Raw genomic sequence first — 19,296 nt, forward strand, 5'->3', positions numbered from 1 at the left:
GATTTATATTTGCTAATAATATGTTGCATTCATGTTAAGACGTTTTTGAAAAAACTTTCAAAAATTAACAATAATTTGGAGGCCCCCATGCAATAATAAATATATATATATATATTTATATATATATAAAACTCTCAGGACTCCGATATAAGACTCTGAGGACCCCCTGTTGAAGATCTCTGCTTTAGAGTATGTTTTCATTGAAAATTCCCCATTCATGCATAGTCTTGAATGTGTAATGTTAACTATAAGACTGATGAAAATGTCATGCTCTACTCTCTACACTCAGTACTCTGTCAGATACTGTCGTAAAACATTGGAATTTGTGATATGTGTCTGCATTTCCTTACTGATAGGCCAAAGTTTCAACCAGTTTAATCTGAGGTCAACTTTAAGTCACAGCCAAACAGTTTGAAGTTTGAAAATCGTTGAACGGGGCAAGAAGTTCACATAACAGAAATGTGCAAAATGATCTTCCTCCATTCTTTCATGCAGTGAAATTGTTGCTGTCACAACTTCCACATATTTGTGATAAAAGTTGAATTTAGTTGAACTTTGGTTGCCAAACCTAGTGGAAAATCACAGCTGGCCAGGAGAGCACAGCTACTCTCTCCACTGGAAATAATGTTGCTCTGTGCGATGTTGCACCCAGGCTTTTGGTGTGAAAGCTCTGGAAGATGGGTTTGCTCTATAATAAGGTCACATTACTTTTGTATAGTCATTATTTGCAGTAGGCCTACCACAATGTAGTCGGGTAATATAGACATGGGTCATTTAAGCATTAGTGCAAATGTTTTTTCAGTGAAGTCTGGAATATGATAAGCTGTTTCCGAACAGAATGAGAACTCCGCTGTCGACACCAACAAAACACAAAATAGTGGCTGATTTAACTGGCTAAAATTGATCAAACTACATTCACTGGGTTCTCTCTGGGCCTACAGACAAATGGAACAAAAGTTTTCAATACATGAGTGTGTCACAGCCCAAAATATGATCTCAACTTTGAAATGGTGGTGGCACTTTCAGGATTGGTTGAAATCTATCACCAGTAACTTTGAAAGTACTCATACATTTTAATTTTTTAATTATAAGAAAAATCAATTTGGAGAAACGACTCACTTCCTGTTTCTGCATCTTTGCTGCTTACAGTAAATCAAATATGCCCAGATAGTTTGGAGCACAAGAATTGTGTTTATAAGGTTAAATAAAGGCACCTCATTATTTCTACTTGTTGCATATGGTTACTGGCCAGAAATGAAAAGTCACCTTGAGCCAAACACCCAGCCAAAAGTTCGGTGATACGATAAAACATAGTTTGACGACCTGAAGGCAGCGCTAGGTGGATCATTGCTGTGAGCCCAATGCCATGCAATGTCATGTGGCTGGAACTTCATTGTCCACCAGATAAATGGATAAGACTAACTTAGGCTACTTTGAAAAACAGGGATGCATCTCAGAAAGTAGAGTCTGCGTCCTAATCACCTTGGGTCAGAGGAGGACTCATGGATATTGTGTAAGGGAAATAGTCAGCCAACTGCCAACATTTGCTAAGGACCAAAGAAAATGTTCTCTATGGGCTTAGTAGAGGCAAATTTATGCTGACTTAAAACCAGTCCCTACCTGTAAAACGTCTGCTTTTCAAGTAATGTATTCGGTAGAACACTATACAGACTGACAGCTACCTTGTTTGTAGTCAGAGTGTGTAGGGTAGCTTCAGAGAGATTACTAAAGCTCACTGTGTGTGTAATGAAGCCCTAGAGTCAATAAGAGATGCGAGCTCAAGGCCAAAGGCTGAGCCTGCGCATCAAAGGTGCAACGTCGGTGCGAGTCAGTGTGCTTGTACATGCATGTTTTTGATTGACAGCCTCTGGGTCCCTGGACCTAATCTGCTTCTCCCAGTAAAGGGACATAGAGTTAGTTATGGGTGCCTTGTTAAAGGTATGTCAGGGTTGGCAACGTCAGTGTGATCATGGGAAATGTGACACGTGTGTCACTTTAACTGGGCGAGATGGCCACTGCTGGCAGCTTGCCTGTCAACCTGCACTGGAAACCTGGCAAGCTGACAGGAGGAGTGGAGCTTTGCCACTGTGGAGGAATAAATTGCATTTACTCGAGGTGAATGCCCAACACACACGCACACATTCAGATGGAAGCATTTGTCTCGGTTTGGGGGGTTGGAGAGGGCTCTGATTAGGGGAGAGATAGTGAACCCATGCAGGTTGTTTCTGCTGTGATTCTTAAAACACAGACAGAAAGATGAATAAGTAGAGTGATAGTGGCAGGCACAGTTCAGCTTGGCAGTCAAATTGTATCTGCCTGTGTGTGTGTGTGTGTGTGTGTGTGTGTGTGTGTGTGGGGGGGTCAGCTGCTGTTATGGGGATGGGAAAACAGAGCCAGTAAATCTTTGTAGCTCGGTACCATTATCACCTGCAGCGCTCCAAGAGACCAGTGGCCAGACCTCCCTCCAAGGAAGCACTCACGCAGTTCTTTTAGGAAATGTGGAAGAAAAATCTAAAATGGCTGCAAAGCCAACTATCTGTGATGAAGAGTGTACTGGAGTTGCCTCTGGCTCAGTTACTGTGATGTCTTTGTACTATATGTGGGAAAACTTTATTTGGGTGGAAGCTGTGCATAGAGATTTGCAATCTATAGTAGTTTAGTGCCTCTTTTCCACTTTTTTCACTCATGAAAACATTTGTTTCCCCCCATCTGATCCCATTTTCTCTTTCAACCATTGCAGAGCCTCACTGGCTTGTTGTTGCGATGATGTGTTTGGTAAAAGAGCCTCTATTGATAGACCTCCTTGTGTTTGTTTGATGTTCTGAACAGTGCGACATAATCTGCAGACGCTCTGCACTGATCCAAACCCCTCAGCCTTTCATGGAGCTTTCTAGTCCAAAGCATTTCAATTGCTTTTATAATTGAGTTTGTCTGCTGCCTCTGTGATTGCTTTGAATCTCTCTTTTGCTATCAAACAAGGCAATTACTGCCAAGTCGCATATTTTCACCAACAACAAAAAAAAGTTTATTCACACAAAAATTTGCATGCAACTATTGCAAAATCTCCTTCCAGTTTTCTGCATGCTCACAATGACTCACCTCGCCATACATGTGTAGTCGGGAACAGCAAAAAAAAAAAAAAGGCAGCTATCAATTATTAATTAATGCGGGTTAATATGTTAACAAACTTATAGTGGTTGATAATTAGATGAGCCACAGTGTCTGATTCAGACTTAATTACTAAGCCACTGTCTGTTCTGTGGGGCTTTAATGAATAATTAATTACAAGAGGCATGAATTATTAGTGCTTACCAAAGATCTACCAGAAATACACACCCATCCTTGTTCATGGTGCTATCTTGTACTGATTGATGATAAGTGTTTGATTGGGAAAAAATAAGAGCCATTGGAAACAGCACTTGTACTACAGTGCTGAGAGATCACAGAGCAGTGTTTGATGCAGTGTGTACAGAATCCCAGTGTACAATTGATGGCAGCGTAATCTAGTCATACTCGTGACTGTCATTTTTTAATGCAGGCGTGAAATCATACACACTGTGAGAAACACACGTTTGTATCAACTCACACAAACATGCACAGCCCTGCAGTCAAACACGTGCACGCACAAAATCAGTATGGTGCACGGTGCCATTTCACAGTGCTGAGATTGAGTGCACAACCAACCCACCCACCCCACCCCACCCTTTAGTACACATGGCCAACCTCAGTGTCTTCAAGAAAGTTGTCTGTGTGTATGTGTGGGGGGGAGTGTGAGTTTCTCATCTGCAGACACTGATTTATCCGCTCTATATTTGCATATGCGCACAATGTGATTAACTGCCATGCCTTATCTTCACGCCTAGCTACTTCACTGCACACACGCACACCCACACAGGCTTGCACACAGGGACATGCGGACACCTTCACATATATTCACACCTTCACATACAAACAGCATTGTGCGTTCTCAAGGTGCAATGATGAATGGAAACAGTAAGCCACACAAACAGCTAAAGACTTGAAACAATGTGTTCTTCAGCTTCACTTCCAGTTGGACTGTAGCAGTTAGTGAACCCTCCAGGCTGTCCTCAGCTAATTTGGTTGACTTTATTTATGGCCAAGTCCCTCACTGGGGCCAGTTGTGCAGGTGAAACTGTCCATCTGTCTACATTCAGTTGTCAGTCACACACAGTTACTTTGTACAGAGGCGCCTTGGGCTATAAGCAGCTACAGCTAGCATCATTTAGATGCTGTAATAATATGTCAGTCCATATCATTAACACCCACGGAGCCTGGGGATATTTGAGGGCAGATTGAATGACTTACTCTTCAGGCTGCTGGCAATCTCATCATGCATATACACGACATGCACATGTGGCTGTATGACATTTCTCAGACATAAATAGAACTTCCATACATGCACACATGTTTTCTCCTCCATAAATAGATCTTTTAAATAGGTTTCTTTTGCCTATTTTGCACTTAGGTGGTTGTTTCGCCGGCTGACAGACACCGATGTGTTTGTTTCCTATACAATTTTACAATTCCTCTCGCTTTGATCCATAGAGGCTGCTCTTTTGGCAGATTTGCTGTCAACATTTGAAGGGGGAAACTATTGTAGAAGGGAAACTTGAACAACAGCTGGCTTCCTGTACTCTTGGGGGTTCAGGTGTTAGCAGTCAGTATGCACACACACACACACACACACACACACACACACACACACGTACGCACACACATACGTACGCACACAAACACACACAACACCACATCCTGATGTTACTGTATGTCAACACGGCTGTCTAATATTGCTAAATAAGAGACATAATCTTCAACCTTTGTTATAGTTAGTCTTTCTCACCTCTCATTTCTCACTTTACAAATTCCCTCACCTCTGCTTCGCTCTCTGCACGGAAAATCCCTGGTGGCTCCTTCTCATCAAATAGCTGTAATCAAGCTGATGCTCTCTAAGACCCCTCTCCAAGGCATTCATCAGATTGGATTGTATTGCAGTGCCACAGGGGGCCCTTATAACTGATATTCTTTTGACAAGGACGGAGAACAAAGAGATGCTTTGATTGAGAGTGATTGGCCTGTAATGGTTAATTGAAGCAATTCCTCATCACGTCCCTTTGTCTCATCACCACTTCCCACCTCTTTCACACCTCTTTTGGTGCTGTCTGTCTTTTTCTCTTTGGCTGCATTTTCTCCCTAAATCTGAGATGAATGTGAATAGCATCACTTTATCATGCTCTCTTTCACTCCTCTCCCCTCCCTCTGTTTTTCCAAGGTCAATCCAGCGTCGTCTAACTCACTTTTCTTTGGTGATAAAATCCAGTCCCAACTTTAGCCAAATGTCCACCTCCCTCTGGAGTTGAAGTTGAGTTATCTCAATTATTTTTAGGGTTGCAAAGGGGCGAACATTTTTTGGTAAATTTCCAGAAACTTTCCATGGAAAGTTTAGCTGGGAAATTTTAGAAACATTCCAATTTGGAAACTTTCATGGAAATTATGGGAATTAATGGTAATTTACGAGAATTAACTGGAAATGTTTGGTTATTCATACAAACTCCATCTTATACAAACATAAATATAAACATTTTGTTTTGTAATAAGCAGACAGGCATATACAGTGAATACAAATGTTGAGTTATTCGTCAGTAGAACTTTAATAGATTCTTTCATTGAACAACAATAAGCAGATAGGCATGCAAGTAAATACTTTGAGTTATTCGTCAGTAGAACTTTGATATTCTTTCATTGAACAACAAAAAAACATGAATGTTGAATACAATAAACATATTCCCTATGCCCCCTCCCCCTCCCCAAAAGTCCCATTCAAGCAAATGTTGAGTTATTCGTCAGCAGAACTTTAATAGAGTCCCTCATTGAACAACAATAAGCCAACAGGCATGTAAGCGAATACAAATGTGAAAAAAATGTATATCATTTTTACTTTGAGTTATTCGTCAGTAGAACTTTGATAGAATATTTTTGAACAACAAAAAAACATCAACGTGCTGATAGCATAGACAGTAAATGGACAATGTGACCCCGTTGATTTCTACGGAGACCAGTGAAGGATATTAGAAGATCTTTTCAGGTGATGGCTGAGCGTTACTGAGCAGCCTCCAACTGAGCTTGAAGACGTAGATGTGACGTGAGCAACCTGTCTGAAAGTTGGAAGTCTTCTGGTAGCTGTGCCAAGAGAAATCTCAATCATTCCCAATCTAGCAGAGACGGAGAGCGTAGGTATATGTAAGGAGATAACATAGGCACAGGCTAATTATTGATCACTAAAATGATAGTTAACATTAGTAATTAAACTTAAACAGCTAATGTAAGTCCAAACTGCCTGAGAGCTTCTCCTGTACTATACGGTAATTCCTCTACTATGCGACAGTTAGTCGCGTGGTTATGACCCAATCGTTAGCCTATTTTTACAAAAACGTCTGCTACGGAGCCATAACGTGAGGTACAAGATAATGGAGCCTTTTATACATTGTCGTGTTTCTTTAGAAATAAACAACGGACAAATAAGTCTTTAAACGCTTCAGATGTAAAGTTATTCTCTGTCAAAGTGACATCAAAATGAATGGGAGTCAATGGAATGCTAACGGCGGGTGAGTGCTTGTTAGCATCAAAATGGCGCCATTGGAGCTACGCGTCCCGGGGAGAGGCTTACCCCCTTGGCTGATAGCCAATGACAGCTTTTTCTAAGATGGCTGCTCAGAGAGATGACGCAGCATATTGACGCTGGGGATAGTTTCATTGTGTAGGCAGCAACCTGAAGAAAACAAACATACCCAGCAACACGGTGCAGGGCAAGGAGAAATATATTATTTAAGACGGAACGAGATTGGCTAATGAAGTTAGCAGACAGTTAACAGACAATTATCATGGACTCTACAGGACAATATTCATAACCTGGATTAGTTCTTTTGAAAAACCCTTGTTATCCTTTTGATCTGTGGAAACTTACGGACTAGAGGAATATAAATAAGCCAGACCAATGGACGGGGATTGAGCGTTTAGGACAGCCTACAGGTAGAGAAGAGTCATCCTTTTGTCCTTTTTTTCTTCTTTTTTTTTTCAATAGCATGAGCACTAAGATCATGAATAATGCTTTGGTGTTTATGATTTCAGTCAAATGAACTGAATGATTGAATTGCAGAGAATTTTACTATCAAACAAAGTATAGCATGTCCATACTGACAAAAGTTTTGAACTTTTGTGTTAAATACTTAAATACTCACATAAATTACGTAACCGGGTCGCCGGGGACTCGTGGGTGTTAATATTTGCTAGTTCAATTAAAACCATAGATCATTTACCTCAGTAATATAATCAAAACTTACTTGACTGGATGTAGTCCTTGGGCTCACATGCAGTCCTGTCTTCAATCAGCTTCAATCTGCTGTAGAATGTTGGATTCTATTCTATGGATTCAATGATCTGTGCAGTGGGCGTGGCCACAGTAGCCCTGCAGTAGGCTAAGTAGTAGCCCAAACCATTGACCTTTAACTTAACATATGAAGGTAGCTAGCATGCTGTCTTTGATTTACTATTGTTATGGTTTTATGTGTGCTAAACTAACCATCAGCGCTGTCTATTGTTGCCAGCCTATCAAGAACAAGTGGGCTATACAATTAACACACATAGGTTAATAATAGCAATGGGTTATGTATTACACCCCCCACACACACACAAAAAAAAAAAAAAAAAAACTCTCTTAATTTAAAAAACTAAATGTTGGCCAGTATGTAGTAGCCTATGCTGATTACTGCGTGCATGTCATTGACGAATATAGGGAGGACATTCAACTGAAGTTGCATTAAATCAGGTTGTTTTAACCAAGATTATGCTGCAAGATATTTTTTTTCAACTACACGTAAGTTCCCTGTTATAGACTAACATGCTATAATAAATGGATAATAAATAGGATGCTATAATAAATAAGTATTATGTTATTATATAAGTAAATAACAAGCAATATTAAAAATATCCAGTTTATTCCCATTAATTCCCGTTTATTCCCGTTAATTCCCATGGAAAGTTTCCAACTTTTGAAAATTCCTGTAATTTTGCAACCGTAATTATTTCTCCACCAGTGTGTCTGCCAGCTTCTAAACATGAGTATGAGAGTGCCAGGTCCATCCAGGGATACACTGTAAATCGTTTGATGTCTTGTGAGTATCCCATCGGCTATACGGAGGGGCTGTATATTCCATTAACGTAACACACAGCTTTACCCACAACAGCAGGAAATCCAGTCCCTGACAAGGAGAATGTGGACTAATCCGCCGCCTTTTCAATAAACGAAATACTCTTAAACAACACAAACTGGCGTAAATCCTTTCGCCTATCCTAAGCAATAATAGCAACGGCTCTTCATTGTTGTGCTTGTGTGAGGATGAATAAGTCAGCCCGGTCCTGTATTTATTGTTGATGATAGATTGGCAGCTATTAAGACGCTGCGTGTGTGAACATAAGACATGCAGATTCTGAGCATGCATACTGAGGGTGTCAGAAAAGCACAAACAAAGGCAAGACAGAAAGAATAGAGGGAATTTAGGATGGAAGTCAATAGAACCAAAGCAGACGAGAATAAAGAGTAATATCCAGAGACAGAGAGGGAGAGAACAGAAATCAGTATTGAGAGAGTCCTGGCTGCCTCGTCATGTCCTTGTGCAGGATTTATGAGCTCTAAGATCAGGGACAGGTTTAGGGTGCTAGGAAGAGAAATGGGTGGAAAAGTGAAAGTAAAGCGGGAAGGATCCGAGGATGGCGTTAGAGCTGGGAGAATGTGTCGACTTTCAGATCTAAGTAGGCTGAGACAGCACTGTGGGTTGAGACGTCCCTCCTGCTTAATGCCAGGTGACAGGAGGAGAAATGGAAAAGGCAGAGAGGGAACGAAAGGAAGAAAGGAAAAAAAGGGGCTGAACAAAGGAAAACGGAGCGCAGACATTTTAGAAGGGTCAAAGAGCACTGATTTGATTAGGACTTATAACATACAGGGCAAGATGGAGGGTGCGATACAATGGAAACAAAGCAAAGGACAAAAAGGAAAAAAACAAGGGAAGGCGATAGGGAGCAAAAAGAGAGCAGAAGAAGATCAAGTTAGGGAGGACAGAGAGCGAGGGAAAGCTAGAGGAGGAGAGGGGAAGGTGTTGGGGGTGGGGGGGGTGGGGGGCTGTGTGTGGGTGGTGTAATCTGTCTGTGTCAGAGGGATGATGAAGGGGCCAGAAGGGAGAGCTCTGCAGTTCACCTTCTGGCCTCTGGAGGAAACACAGTGACCCTGGCCCTCCCCCTCTGCACCTCCACTCCACCTGCACAATTTATGACTCGCAGGGTCGGGCCAGGGTTGCAACGGTTTGAGGACATTTGGTAATCTAGTTGTGGTGGCGGTGCACTGTATTTGCATGCGTGTGTGTGCATATTTTTGTTTGCGTGTGCACATGTTGAATGAAACCACGTGTAAAGAAAGCTATTGTATGTCGAGACCTTAGCGCCACCTGGGGAAAAGGGCAGTCCGAGGCTCAGAAAGTGAGCACAGGCACATCCCCACATAATCCAGTTTGACAGAGTTTGAAAGGAGAAAAACTGACAGAAACAGAATAGAAATCAACGGGAAAATGGGACAAGATGACTGAATGAGAAAGGAGTAGTTGGAGCCGTACTGCATACTGATGGTGTCGCGCCATTGTCCATTTTTATTATGATGTGCTGGCTCTTCTGCATGGTCAGATCACACTTTGAGTCTCTCTTTTTTTTTTTAGAAGTTTCATTCTCTGTGGCCTGCTGCAGGAATGACAGCTTAATGGGCCAATAAGCCCATTATATCTAGAGCTGAAAATTGGTCAGTTGATTGACAGAAACATAATCAATAGCAATTTTGATAATCAATTAGTTGTTCAAGTCATGTAGTAAGGAAAATATTAACATTCACTGGTCCAGCTTCTCTGCTTTACAGAAATATGACTCCAAATGATTTGCTCCATCTCAGCAACATTAGCATGTCACTAGGCGACTGTTTTCTAACACATTTGCCATATCTTTTTATATGGTGAAAATGTCTACTTTGTGTTTTCAGCTTATTCTGCTGCCCACAAAGTGATGAAGAGAAAGTAAAAAGGAAAAAATGATTGACAGATCAATCAGTAATGAAAATAATAGTTAGTTGTAGCCCTATTTGAATCCGTCCATGCTACTTCCTTCCATGTGTGACTGTATTTATGGTTTCCTGTGTTACATACTGTATCGCAGCATTTAGTTTGGTGATTGACTGTGGTTATATATAAGTAGGCTTTGTCTCCATTATCCTTTGAGGCATGCTTGAGATAAAGGGATATATACATAAAACTGGCAGGACTTAATGATAAACCATAAACACAAAGCATTTTTAAACGGCACAACAGCGAGCCCCATGCATTGGAGATGGCAGGTAGGAATACTGAAATATGTCTTATTATCGCAGATGCCAAGTGAAAGCAATCAAGGAGAATTGGCGGCATATGGTATGAGGGGTGAGGGTTGAGTTGTGGAAGATTATTGCTGAGGAGTTGAGTCAGAGGGCTATTCTATCTCTGTATGGAGATTAGACCGGGGATGAAGGTCGCTCCTCATCCATAACAGATGATTCATAGTCTGCCCTGACCTTTAATACCTGGACTTACTTCTCTCCTTCTCTCTGCTGACTGTCTACGGCAGAGCTCCGCTGCAAGCACAGTTCAGGTGCATACTGTTCATTGCAAAACACACTCGCAAACAAGTGTTCACGTGTGCTTTGCAAATCCAGGCAAGCGCCCACACACATGCAGACATTCACATGTGCGTTTCATGCGTGGCGGCACATTTATAATGCACATGCGTTAGCGCAAAATGTGGATGCATAAGCGCAAGTGGCAAATGTCAAAAGTTCACTGCGGCACCCTGCTCACATCTAATGTGACAAATAACTTCAGCAACTCCAGTTGCATTGTTCTAATCCCTTTAGTGGGCTCTAGAATGGAAATATAATTACATTTCTGTGGTGCAGTGCCTTTGATAAGACAGCCGCTTGCTGAGCTGAATGTCTAACTGAGTTGGATGCCTCTCCAAAGCCCTCTCCTCTCTTCACTTTACTTCTCTCCCGTACTCACTCCTCTCCATCTCTTCTCTCTGATACGCTCTCGTTTTCTCCTTTTTCCTTTTTGTGCTCTCAACCCCACTCGCTCTCTGTCATCTCCAAAAGCTCATTCTGCCTCCCTCTCTCTCTCACCCGCCCAGGTATTGCAGTGGATAAAAGAGGTCTTGTCTACTTCGTTGATGGCACCACCATTCAGAAGATTAATGAGAGGGGTTTGCTCTCCACTATGATTGGCTCAAACGGACTGATGTCGACGCAGCCGCTCAGCTGTGATGCACGCATGGACATCAGCCAGGTAAGCTAATAATTCTAGTCTAGTTCAAATGACTTGGAGAGAGCTAGAGGCACAAGTTTGGCTCTAAAATAGGCTTCATCCTCACCATTGGAGTGTTGTTCAGATAATCTGTACAAACGTAAGACTCCTGCCTATGTTTTGTGTTGGCTAATTACAGTATTTAACCCAAAAAAGTTACAGATCACAAAAATAAGTATTTGTTTGTTGTTTTTTCACAGTCGGTGATTGTTTTGTCAATTTTAATTGCCCTGCCTCTTCAATGGAAACTCTTTCTGTCTTCTTAAAGGTGTGTGTGTGTGTGTGTGTGTGTGTGTGTGTGTATGTGTGTGTGTGTGTGTGTGTGTGTGTGTGTGTGTTTGTGTGACTAAAGACAGCTACTGCACAGATTTGATCAGCCAGCCCTCAGATCACACTGCTGACTTATATCAGGCCTATTAGAGCAGAAGATAAATAATAGATGAACTGCTCGCTCTATAGAGGGATCTTTGCCCACACATAGGGAGGCAGCGCCTGTGTATGCCCGTGTATGTGTGTGTGAATATACATGTTCAGCCAGGGTGAATTCCCAGAGGTGCTCTTATATGTCTTTAAAGGGTCCCATGTTACCTCACAGTCCTTGTGTTTGTTAGTTATCGGCCCCTGCAGCGCGTCCAGTCACATTCATCCTCCATCTGTGTTTGTTCTTCTAAACTGCTGTGACCTCAATGTGGCATCAGTATTGATGGAAACTTCTATAGCTACTGCGAGACACTGCTGTAATTTATGCAAAGTGTTGGCTTTACTTTCAAATTTAAAGAGGCGCTATGCAGTTTTGGCCATTTTTTGCTGTTTTCTGGCTTTTTGCTGGCAGGTTTCTCTATAGAGCTCCCCCTACAGCTTCAGAGTAGATATTTGGCAGCTCCTATGTTTACTTGTGTCTGACTCCTCTCTCGGTCAGTCTGCCGTTTCCTCTTTCTCTGTTCCTCCGACAATGCTTTCCTAGCTTTCTGCTTCTTTTTAGCCGGCTCAGCCATGACGATAGTGTGAAAAACTCCATCACTACCTTGTTAGCCGGTTCCTGAATGGGCGTATGTGTGCAGTGAAGCAATTTGTTACATGGCGAGACCTGATATCACGCCATACTTCCTGACGCTGAGGCCGGCGGCTTGCCGGCCGAAAGTTGCAAGGGTGTTTTTTTCCGCTCAAAGGCGCTAGGGGGGGGCGAGACGACCATCATTCAACCCGAAAAAAAAGTCATAACCATTCCAATGACTCCCAAGCTGTTCAGTTAAGGTAAATTAAGTTAAAAAAAAAAACCTGCATAGTTCCCCTTTAAAAAAGTATACTTTTTGAATAGGGAAATATAATTTAATATGATGCTGCAGCTCGTGCATATTTTTTTATTTTTTCAAAAGGTTTTGGACACATTTGTGGAAGCTTTGACTTCTGTGGTGCGAGATACACCTATACACATTAGTGTTAGCTATATCACGTGTTGCCGTCTATCTCTTTACTACATTCAACATTTGCTTCAGTAGGTACGTTTTATAAAATAACTTTTTTGTCAAATTTGCTGAAACTGTCAGTATATCCTGACTGTAGCGCTGTGTCAATGACTGCTGGAGAACTATGGTCAAACTGTAAAACTAGGCAGTGCTGATGAAATAGAATTAAGATTTTGTTACTGCATTGCCTATTTCGCCTCAAATGTTTTCAGAAACCCAACATTCTCATTTTACAGCTAATCAGTGCACTATACTATGTTTCTGAAAACATTTAAGGCAAGAAATAGGCAATGCAGTAACCGAATCTTGATTCATATTTGATCACCGCAGTTACAGTTATAGTTTGACCACAGGAAGAAGTCATTGGCACTGCGTTAGAGACTCCTGGGCTCTGATTGGTTGTTTTACTTATGCCATTAGAAGCACCAGGAGGAGGCAGAGGAACAGGATTTTTTTCACAGATTATCTGATTCAGACATTCATTCAGTATATTCAGACTTTCATTAAATATATTCAGACTTTCATTCAATATATTCAGACTTTCATTCAGTATATTCAAGGTTCATTCAATATATTCAGACTTTTATTCCATATATTCAGACTTTTATTCCATATATTCAAACTTTCATTCCATATATTCAGACTTTTAATTCCATATATTCAGACTTTCATTCAGTATATTCAGACTTTCATTCCATATATTCAGACTTTCATTCCATATATTCAGACTTTCACTTTCATTCAATATATTCAAACTTAATAACCACATAACCAAAACCAAATAATGTCTAAACGGCATGCCATAAAATATATATATATATATTTCTGAACATATTTTAGTTTCAGTTTGACTTGAATTGACCAGGCCCAGCTCTGTGTGCAGCTCAACTTAACTTGTGAAAGTGATGGCAAAGTTCAATATCATGAGCAGGAGATATTTGATGTGTGTCCTCTTTGGCTGAGGACTGCTTGATGAATCTCTCTACCTCTTAAAACGGGATTTCAGAGTGAACCCTCTTCTCCCTCATTTGACAGTGCCTATAATTGGACATGTCAGTGGCAATTTAACATGATCCATTTATTTACCAATCCATCCTCAGAGTCATCAATCACCTCACTGATCCCTCAGATGCAGCGCCTTGTCTCCATAGCTCACTGTGTGTGTGTGTGTGTGTGTGTGTGTGTGTGTGTGTGTGTGTGTGTGTGTGTGTGTGTGTTTGCCTGTCTTTGACCCCCACAGTGTTAGCGGGCAGGGTGTGCTATTTGAGCTTGCGGCAATCATGGTTATTGGCTGACATTTGCGACAGTGCCGAGGCGAGTCTTGAATAAACACGGGGAAGGCTCCCTGCCCGCCGTTGACCTTTACATGAGCAGGGAGGGTCAGGGGGCCTAATGCTGTGTTATTAAGGAGATATTATTTCTATCACCTGTAACTGACTCTTGGGGGCAATAGTATGAAGGTAAATATGGTGCAAAATGGGAGAGCTTGTAGAATACGATGTGAGAACTTGCAGAACAAAAAATCTGAACTTGTATGTTAAAATTTGCACTTGTAAAAATGTAATTTGCACTTGTAAAAATAAAATTTGCACTTGTAAAAAATATCCACACACGTGACCTGAATTTGAAGTCATACAAAGAAAAAAAACATGAGAGCTTGTAAAAAAAATCTGAACTTGTAAGTTGAAATTTGCACTTGTAGAAAATGTTCACACACCTGTATTCTGAATGTGAAGTTACAGAAAAAATATTCACAAATGTGTAGATTGATATTTACATGAACACAATGACAGCTGCAAACTTATAATGCAACATTTACTCGTATACTTTTTTTTTTACTCTGGTTCATTTACCATCACAACCACAACTCAGTGATTACAACCTCTCGAATCTGTCACTGCAACTTCACATATGTGCTCTCTCGCATCACAAAGTGGTGAATCTGCGCACCTCGACTTTCACAACACTCTTGACGATACATTTGGTGCAAAACTAATTTGTACCTGTGGACTTAGGCTGTGGAGCTCTGAGCTAACAGAACGGGAAAAGCCTTCTTATATACAGTCTATGGGAAAAGCAGGGTTTCTATCGCCAGATGAGGGACAACTCTGTCCGGCTTATTTATGTAGCATGGAAACTTGGTGGAATAGCATGCTAGCGTTAGCTAACTAGCAGCCAGCCCGCTTCTAAATAAATACCTTTTAATTGTCTAAACACTTTTTAACAGTCAAACTAAAACACTGGCGGTGAGCTCCACAGCATGCAGCCGCAGACGGACCGTCATCAGTGGGGATCGACCAGCGTAGCAACACTGCTTTTGCCAGAAAGCTTCGCTGCCGACCTCGACCTGCAGTCGGAGCTCCAGCGGGACACGGAGAGCCCCACATCCGGTAGCAGTGGCCCATCCCCCGGCCATGACCAGAGCTTGCTTTGCTGATGTTGTGCATCCCTGCTAAGAATTGCACCCGCTTGGGCAGGAACAATAATTTCTGCAGAATTCATTGCTGCCGAAAATTGCATCTAGGTAGCAAGGAAATGCTACTACAAAGTCTGATAAAACATTGATGTCTCTAAACCTTCTAAAATCCTAATCATTATTGATGAACATGACAAAGAGATTTACTATTGCCTAGTTTTTAAACAGTACTTTGCCTTATAAAATCATTATTTTCCCTAGTGGATGCAATTCTCGGCAGGGATGCGAAACTTGTTACCCACTGACAGTCCGTCTGCGGCTGCAGGCCGTGGAGCTCACCGCCAGTGTTTTAGTTTGACTGTTAAAAAGTGTTTAGACAATTAAAAGGTATTTATTTAGAAGCGGGCTGGCTGCTAGTTAGCTAGATAACGCTAGCATGCTATTCCACCAAGTTTCCATGCTACATAAATAAGCCAGACAGAGTTGTCCCTCATCTGGCGATAGAAACCCTGCTTTTCCTGTTCTGTTAGCTCAGAGCTCCACAGCCTAAGTCCACAGGTACAAATTAGTTTTGCACCAAATGTATCGTCAAGAAGTGTTGTGAAAGTCGAGGTGCGCAGATTCGCCACTTTGTGATGCGAGAGAGCACATATGTGAAGTTGCAGTGACAGATTCGAGAGGTTGTAATCACTGAGTTGTGGTTGTGATGGAAAATGAACCAGAGTAAAAAAAAAAGTATACGAGTAAATGTTGCATTATAAGTTTGCAGCTGTCATTGTGTTCATGTAAATATCAATCTACACATTTGTGAATATTTTTTCTGTAACTTCACATTCAGAATACAGGTGTGTGAACATTTTCTACAAGTGCAAATTTCAACTTACAAGTTCAGATTTTTTTTACAAGCTCTCATGTTTTTTTTCTTTGTATGACTTCAAATTCAGATCACGTGTGTGAATATTTTTTACAAGTGCAAATTTTATTTTTACAAGTGCAAATTTTAACATACAAGTTCAGATTTTTTGTTCTGCAAGTTCTCACATCGTATTCTACAAGCTCTCCCATTTTGCACCATATTTACCTTCATACAATAGCAACCACAGCTTTCATTTTGTCCCGTTCTCATTTTTTGCTAGAAATACAGTTACTGTATATATGGTCTGTGTTTGTGTTTGTCTGTGTGTGTCATTCCACAGGTGCGTCTGGAGTGGCCAACAGACCTGGCCATTAACCCACTGGACAACTCTCTCTACATCCTGGACAACAACATTGTCCTACAGGTAGAGAAACCGTCCTTAACACACACAAAACACGTTTGGCAGTGGATGAATTCTAAACCTGTTTCCTGTTTAAGCTTGTGGGTTTTTTGAGAGACATTGTCACTATACGTAGCCGAGGAAGAAAGAGTAATGAAATATTTCTCACAATTTGCGGTGCTGTCACTTAGGGTGCATTTAGAGCGAGCAAGGCCGCTAACATAAAAGAAAGGAAGAGAGCACCTTGATAAAGAAAAGAAAAACACGCAATCAACACTCTGCAGAAGTTGGTTTTGCTTATAACCCGAGAACTTGTCAATGTCAAAATTAATGAATTTTGAGTTGTTAGATGAGGTAGGCTTTGGTGTGGTGATGTTTGATGCACCAATCAACAAAGATATATTGCCAGTAGCTGATTCCATTGACCAACAGTAATTACTGGAAGCAGTTTCAATAATTTACTTTCTGTCTCTCTTTACATAGCGTATAGATGATAGTGTTTTTTTTGGTTTGTTGTTTCCTATCAGGTATCAGAAAATCTTCAGGTGCGTATTGTGGCAGGCCGCCCTATCCACTGCCAGGTTCCAGGTATTGATCACCACCTGGTGAGATGGGCAGCAGTGCGCGCCACCCTGGAGGCTGCCAAGGCCATCGCCCTGTCCCACCTGGGCACACTGTATATCGCTGAGACTGATGAGAGGCGCATCAATCGCATCCAACAGGTCACTCTGTCTTACTTTTCAGCCTATTTCTTTACCTAGAGATGCTCTGGTTGGGCTTTGTAGGGCAGCTACCAAGGATGGATTTAATGTCACTGCAATCAACTGATCTGATAACAGACGTTTTTACAAAAAGCTTTTACATAAGACTCCCTTAAAGCCACTACTTTTCTCATGTTAAAGTGTTATTACCCATGTATTCATACGGCACAGAAGACAGAAGATCTACTTATCCAAAGTACTAATATATTGCTATACTTCTAGTTATTAACGTCATTTAGCTGGGAATATAAAACCATCTGCTAGATATCTGGATGTTGGGTTAGATCAAAATCTGAATTTTGACCATCACATTGAGGAATTGGTTCAGTTTTTTTTTTTGCAACTCAGAAAAATCAGTTCAGCTTTGCCTAAGAGCATCGTAGAGCAAATCATCCATGCGTTTATCTCTTAACTGCCTAGATTACTGTAACTCCTTATTTTCTTGTCTGCAATTGCTCAACTTCAATTTTTTCAGAACGCTGCAGCCAGGCTTTTGACAAACACTAAACAAAGAGAGCATATTACCCCCATTCTGCCTTCCTGTACGCTTCAGAATTCCGTTCAGGGTCCTTCTAATCACATTCAAAGCCCTCCATGGCATGGCACCCTCTTACTGTATATTTCTAAACTTGTATAACCCAATACTACTAATGCACAAAGATAACTCACATATTCTGACCAAATGCTCTTCAATAGCCCATGATGCAGGCTCAAAACAAAGGGTGATCGTGTTTTTACTATTTTAGCTCCAACACTATGGAATTGCCTCACCGTCAGGTCAGCTGAGTGTGTACCACAATTATTATTTTTTTAAATCCCAACTATATAGGCTGGGGTTTTTATAAGTTTGTTGAATGCTTTTGGTTTTATTTGTCTTCTAATTAAGTTGTGTTTGTTGTATTGCTTTTATTGTTAAGTATGTGTTTCCACTCTATAAACTGTATAATGTGTTTTTATGCTGTATCCTTCTTATTAAATTTTGGACAGGTGTTTAACCCCTGCATGCGTGATCACAGAGGGACGGCCCCTGCAAAAATGTCTTTTACATCTTTAGCAAAACTGACAAACAGGAAAAGACATCTCTGTTGCAACCGACACCAGCCATCCATCTGGCATTGTGACAATGATTCTCACCCTGCATAACTGTGGTCAGGTTGTTTACTGTGATCACAGATGCTGTGCAGCAAGAAGGTGTTAAGAATCTGCATCTTACGTGTGGACTTACAAAACTCTTGTGCATCCAATACTCTTGTGCTTAAATACTTTTTCGTCCATTTGCTCCATTAGCTAGCAGCATGCTATCACAGCCTCTCAGCATTTGGGCACCAGCATCACAAAGATATTGCCTGCTGGACTCAATCATTAGTCCCTCTGTGGTCTGCAGCACCACGCTGTGACCAAGTGGAGGCAGACAGGAACATAAAATGCCTTTTTGATGCAGCCATGTTAGATAGGGCAGTGACATCTTTTGGTGTTTCTTTAATTGTATTTATCACTCTTATTTGATGTTTGGTATTACTGGGCCCATATTAATCATCATGCATCTCAGTAACATTCACACAGAAAGTCAAACTAGAAGTTCAAAAATCCTAGAGCTATGAAGGTTCTTACACATGCTTTCAGCAGCAAGTAGAAGTTCTCCTTTGAGAGTGAAATAAACCGATTTATGAAATAAAATGAATGATGATATGTTGCAGATTTTAGTCAGCGGTTCTGATGCGCAATCATCACATTCAAAGACCCTGACAGGCTGATGCAGACACAGTGTGATGCAGGAAAAAAAATTAAATGCAGAAAATTGTGTCACTTTAAGACAAACTAGCTAGGTACAGACTGACAATATAATTTAAACTGATAATAAAATGACACACAAATTAGCTGCTACATTTCATCTTAAATGGCTTAAACCAGCCGCATCTTGTACTGTTTAGCTACCAAGTATTTTTCAGTATAATG

At 41.0% G+C, this 19,296-nt stretch overlaps 1 protein-coding gene across 1 annotated transcript in view; it reads left to right on the plus strand.

Annotated features, from left to right (window-relative positions):
• tenm1 (teneurin transmembrane protein 1) overlaps positions 1 to 19,296 on the plus strand; it is a 189,658-nt gene that overhangs the window by 145,934 nt on the left and 24,428 nt on the right. Inside the window, exons 23-25 of the mRNA XM_031280063.2 lie at positions 11,269 to 11,423; positions 16,520 to 16,603; positions 17,107 to 17,301. Coding sequence (XP_031135923.1) covers positions 11,269 to 11,423; positions 16,520 to 16,603; positions 17,107 to 17,301 — 434 coding nt within the window. The remainder of the gene's footprint in view (positions 1 to 11,268; positions 11,424 to 16,519; positions 16,604 to 17,106; positions 17,302 to 19,296) is intronic.

This window comes from Sander lucioperca, chromosome 1 (genome assembly GCF_008315115.2).
Source record: "Sander lucioperca isolate FBNREF2018 chromosome 1, SLUC_FBN_1.2, whole genome shotgun sequence".
Taxonomy (NCBI): Eukaryota; Metazoa; Chordata; class Actinopteri; order Perciformes; family Percidae; genus Sander; species Sander lucioperca.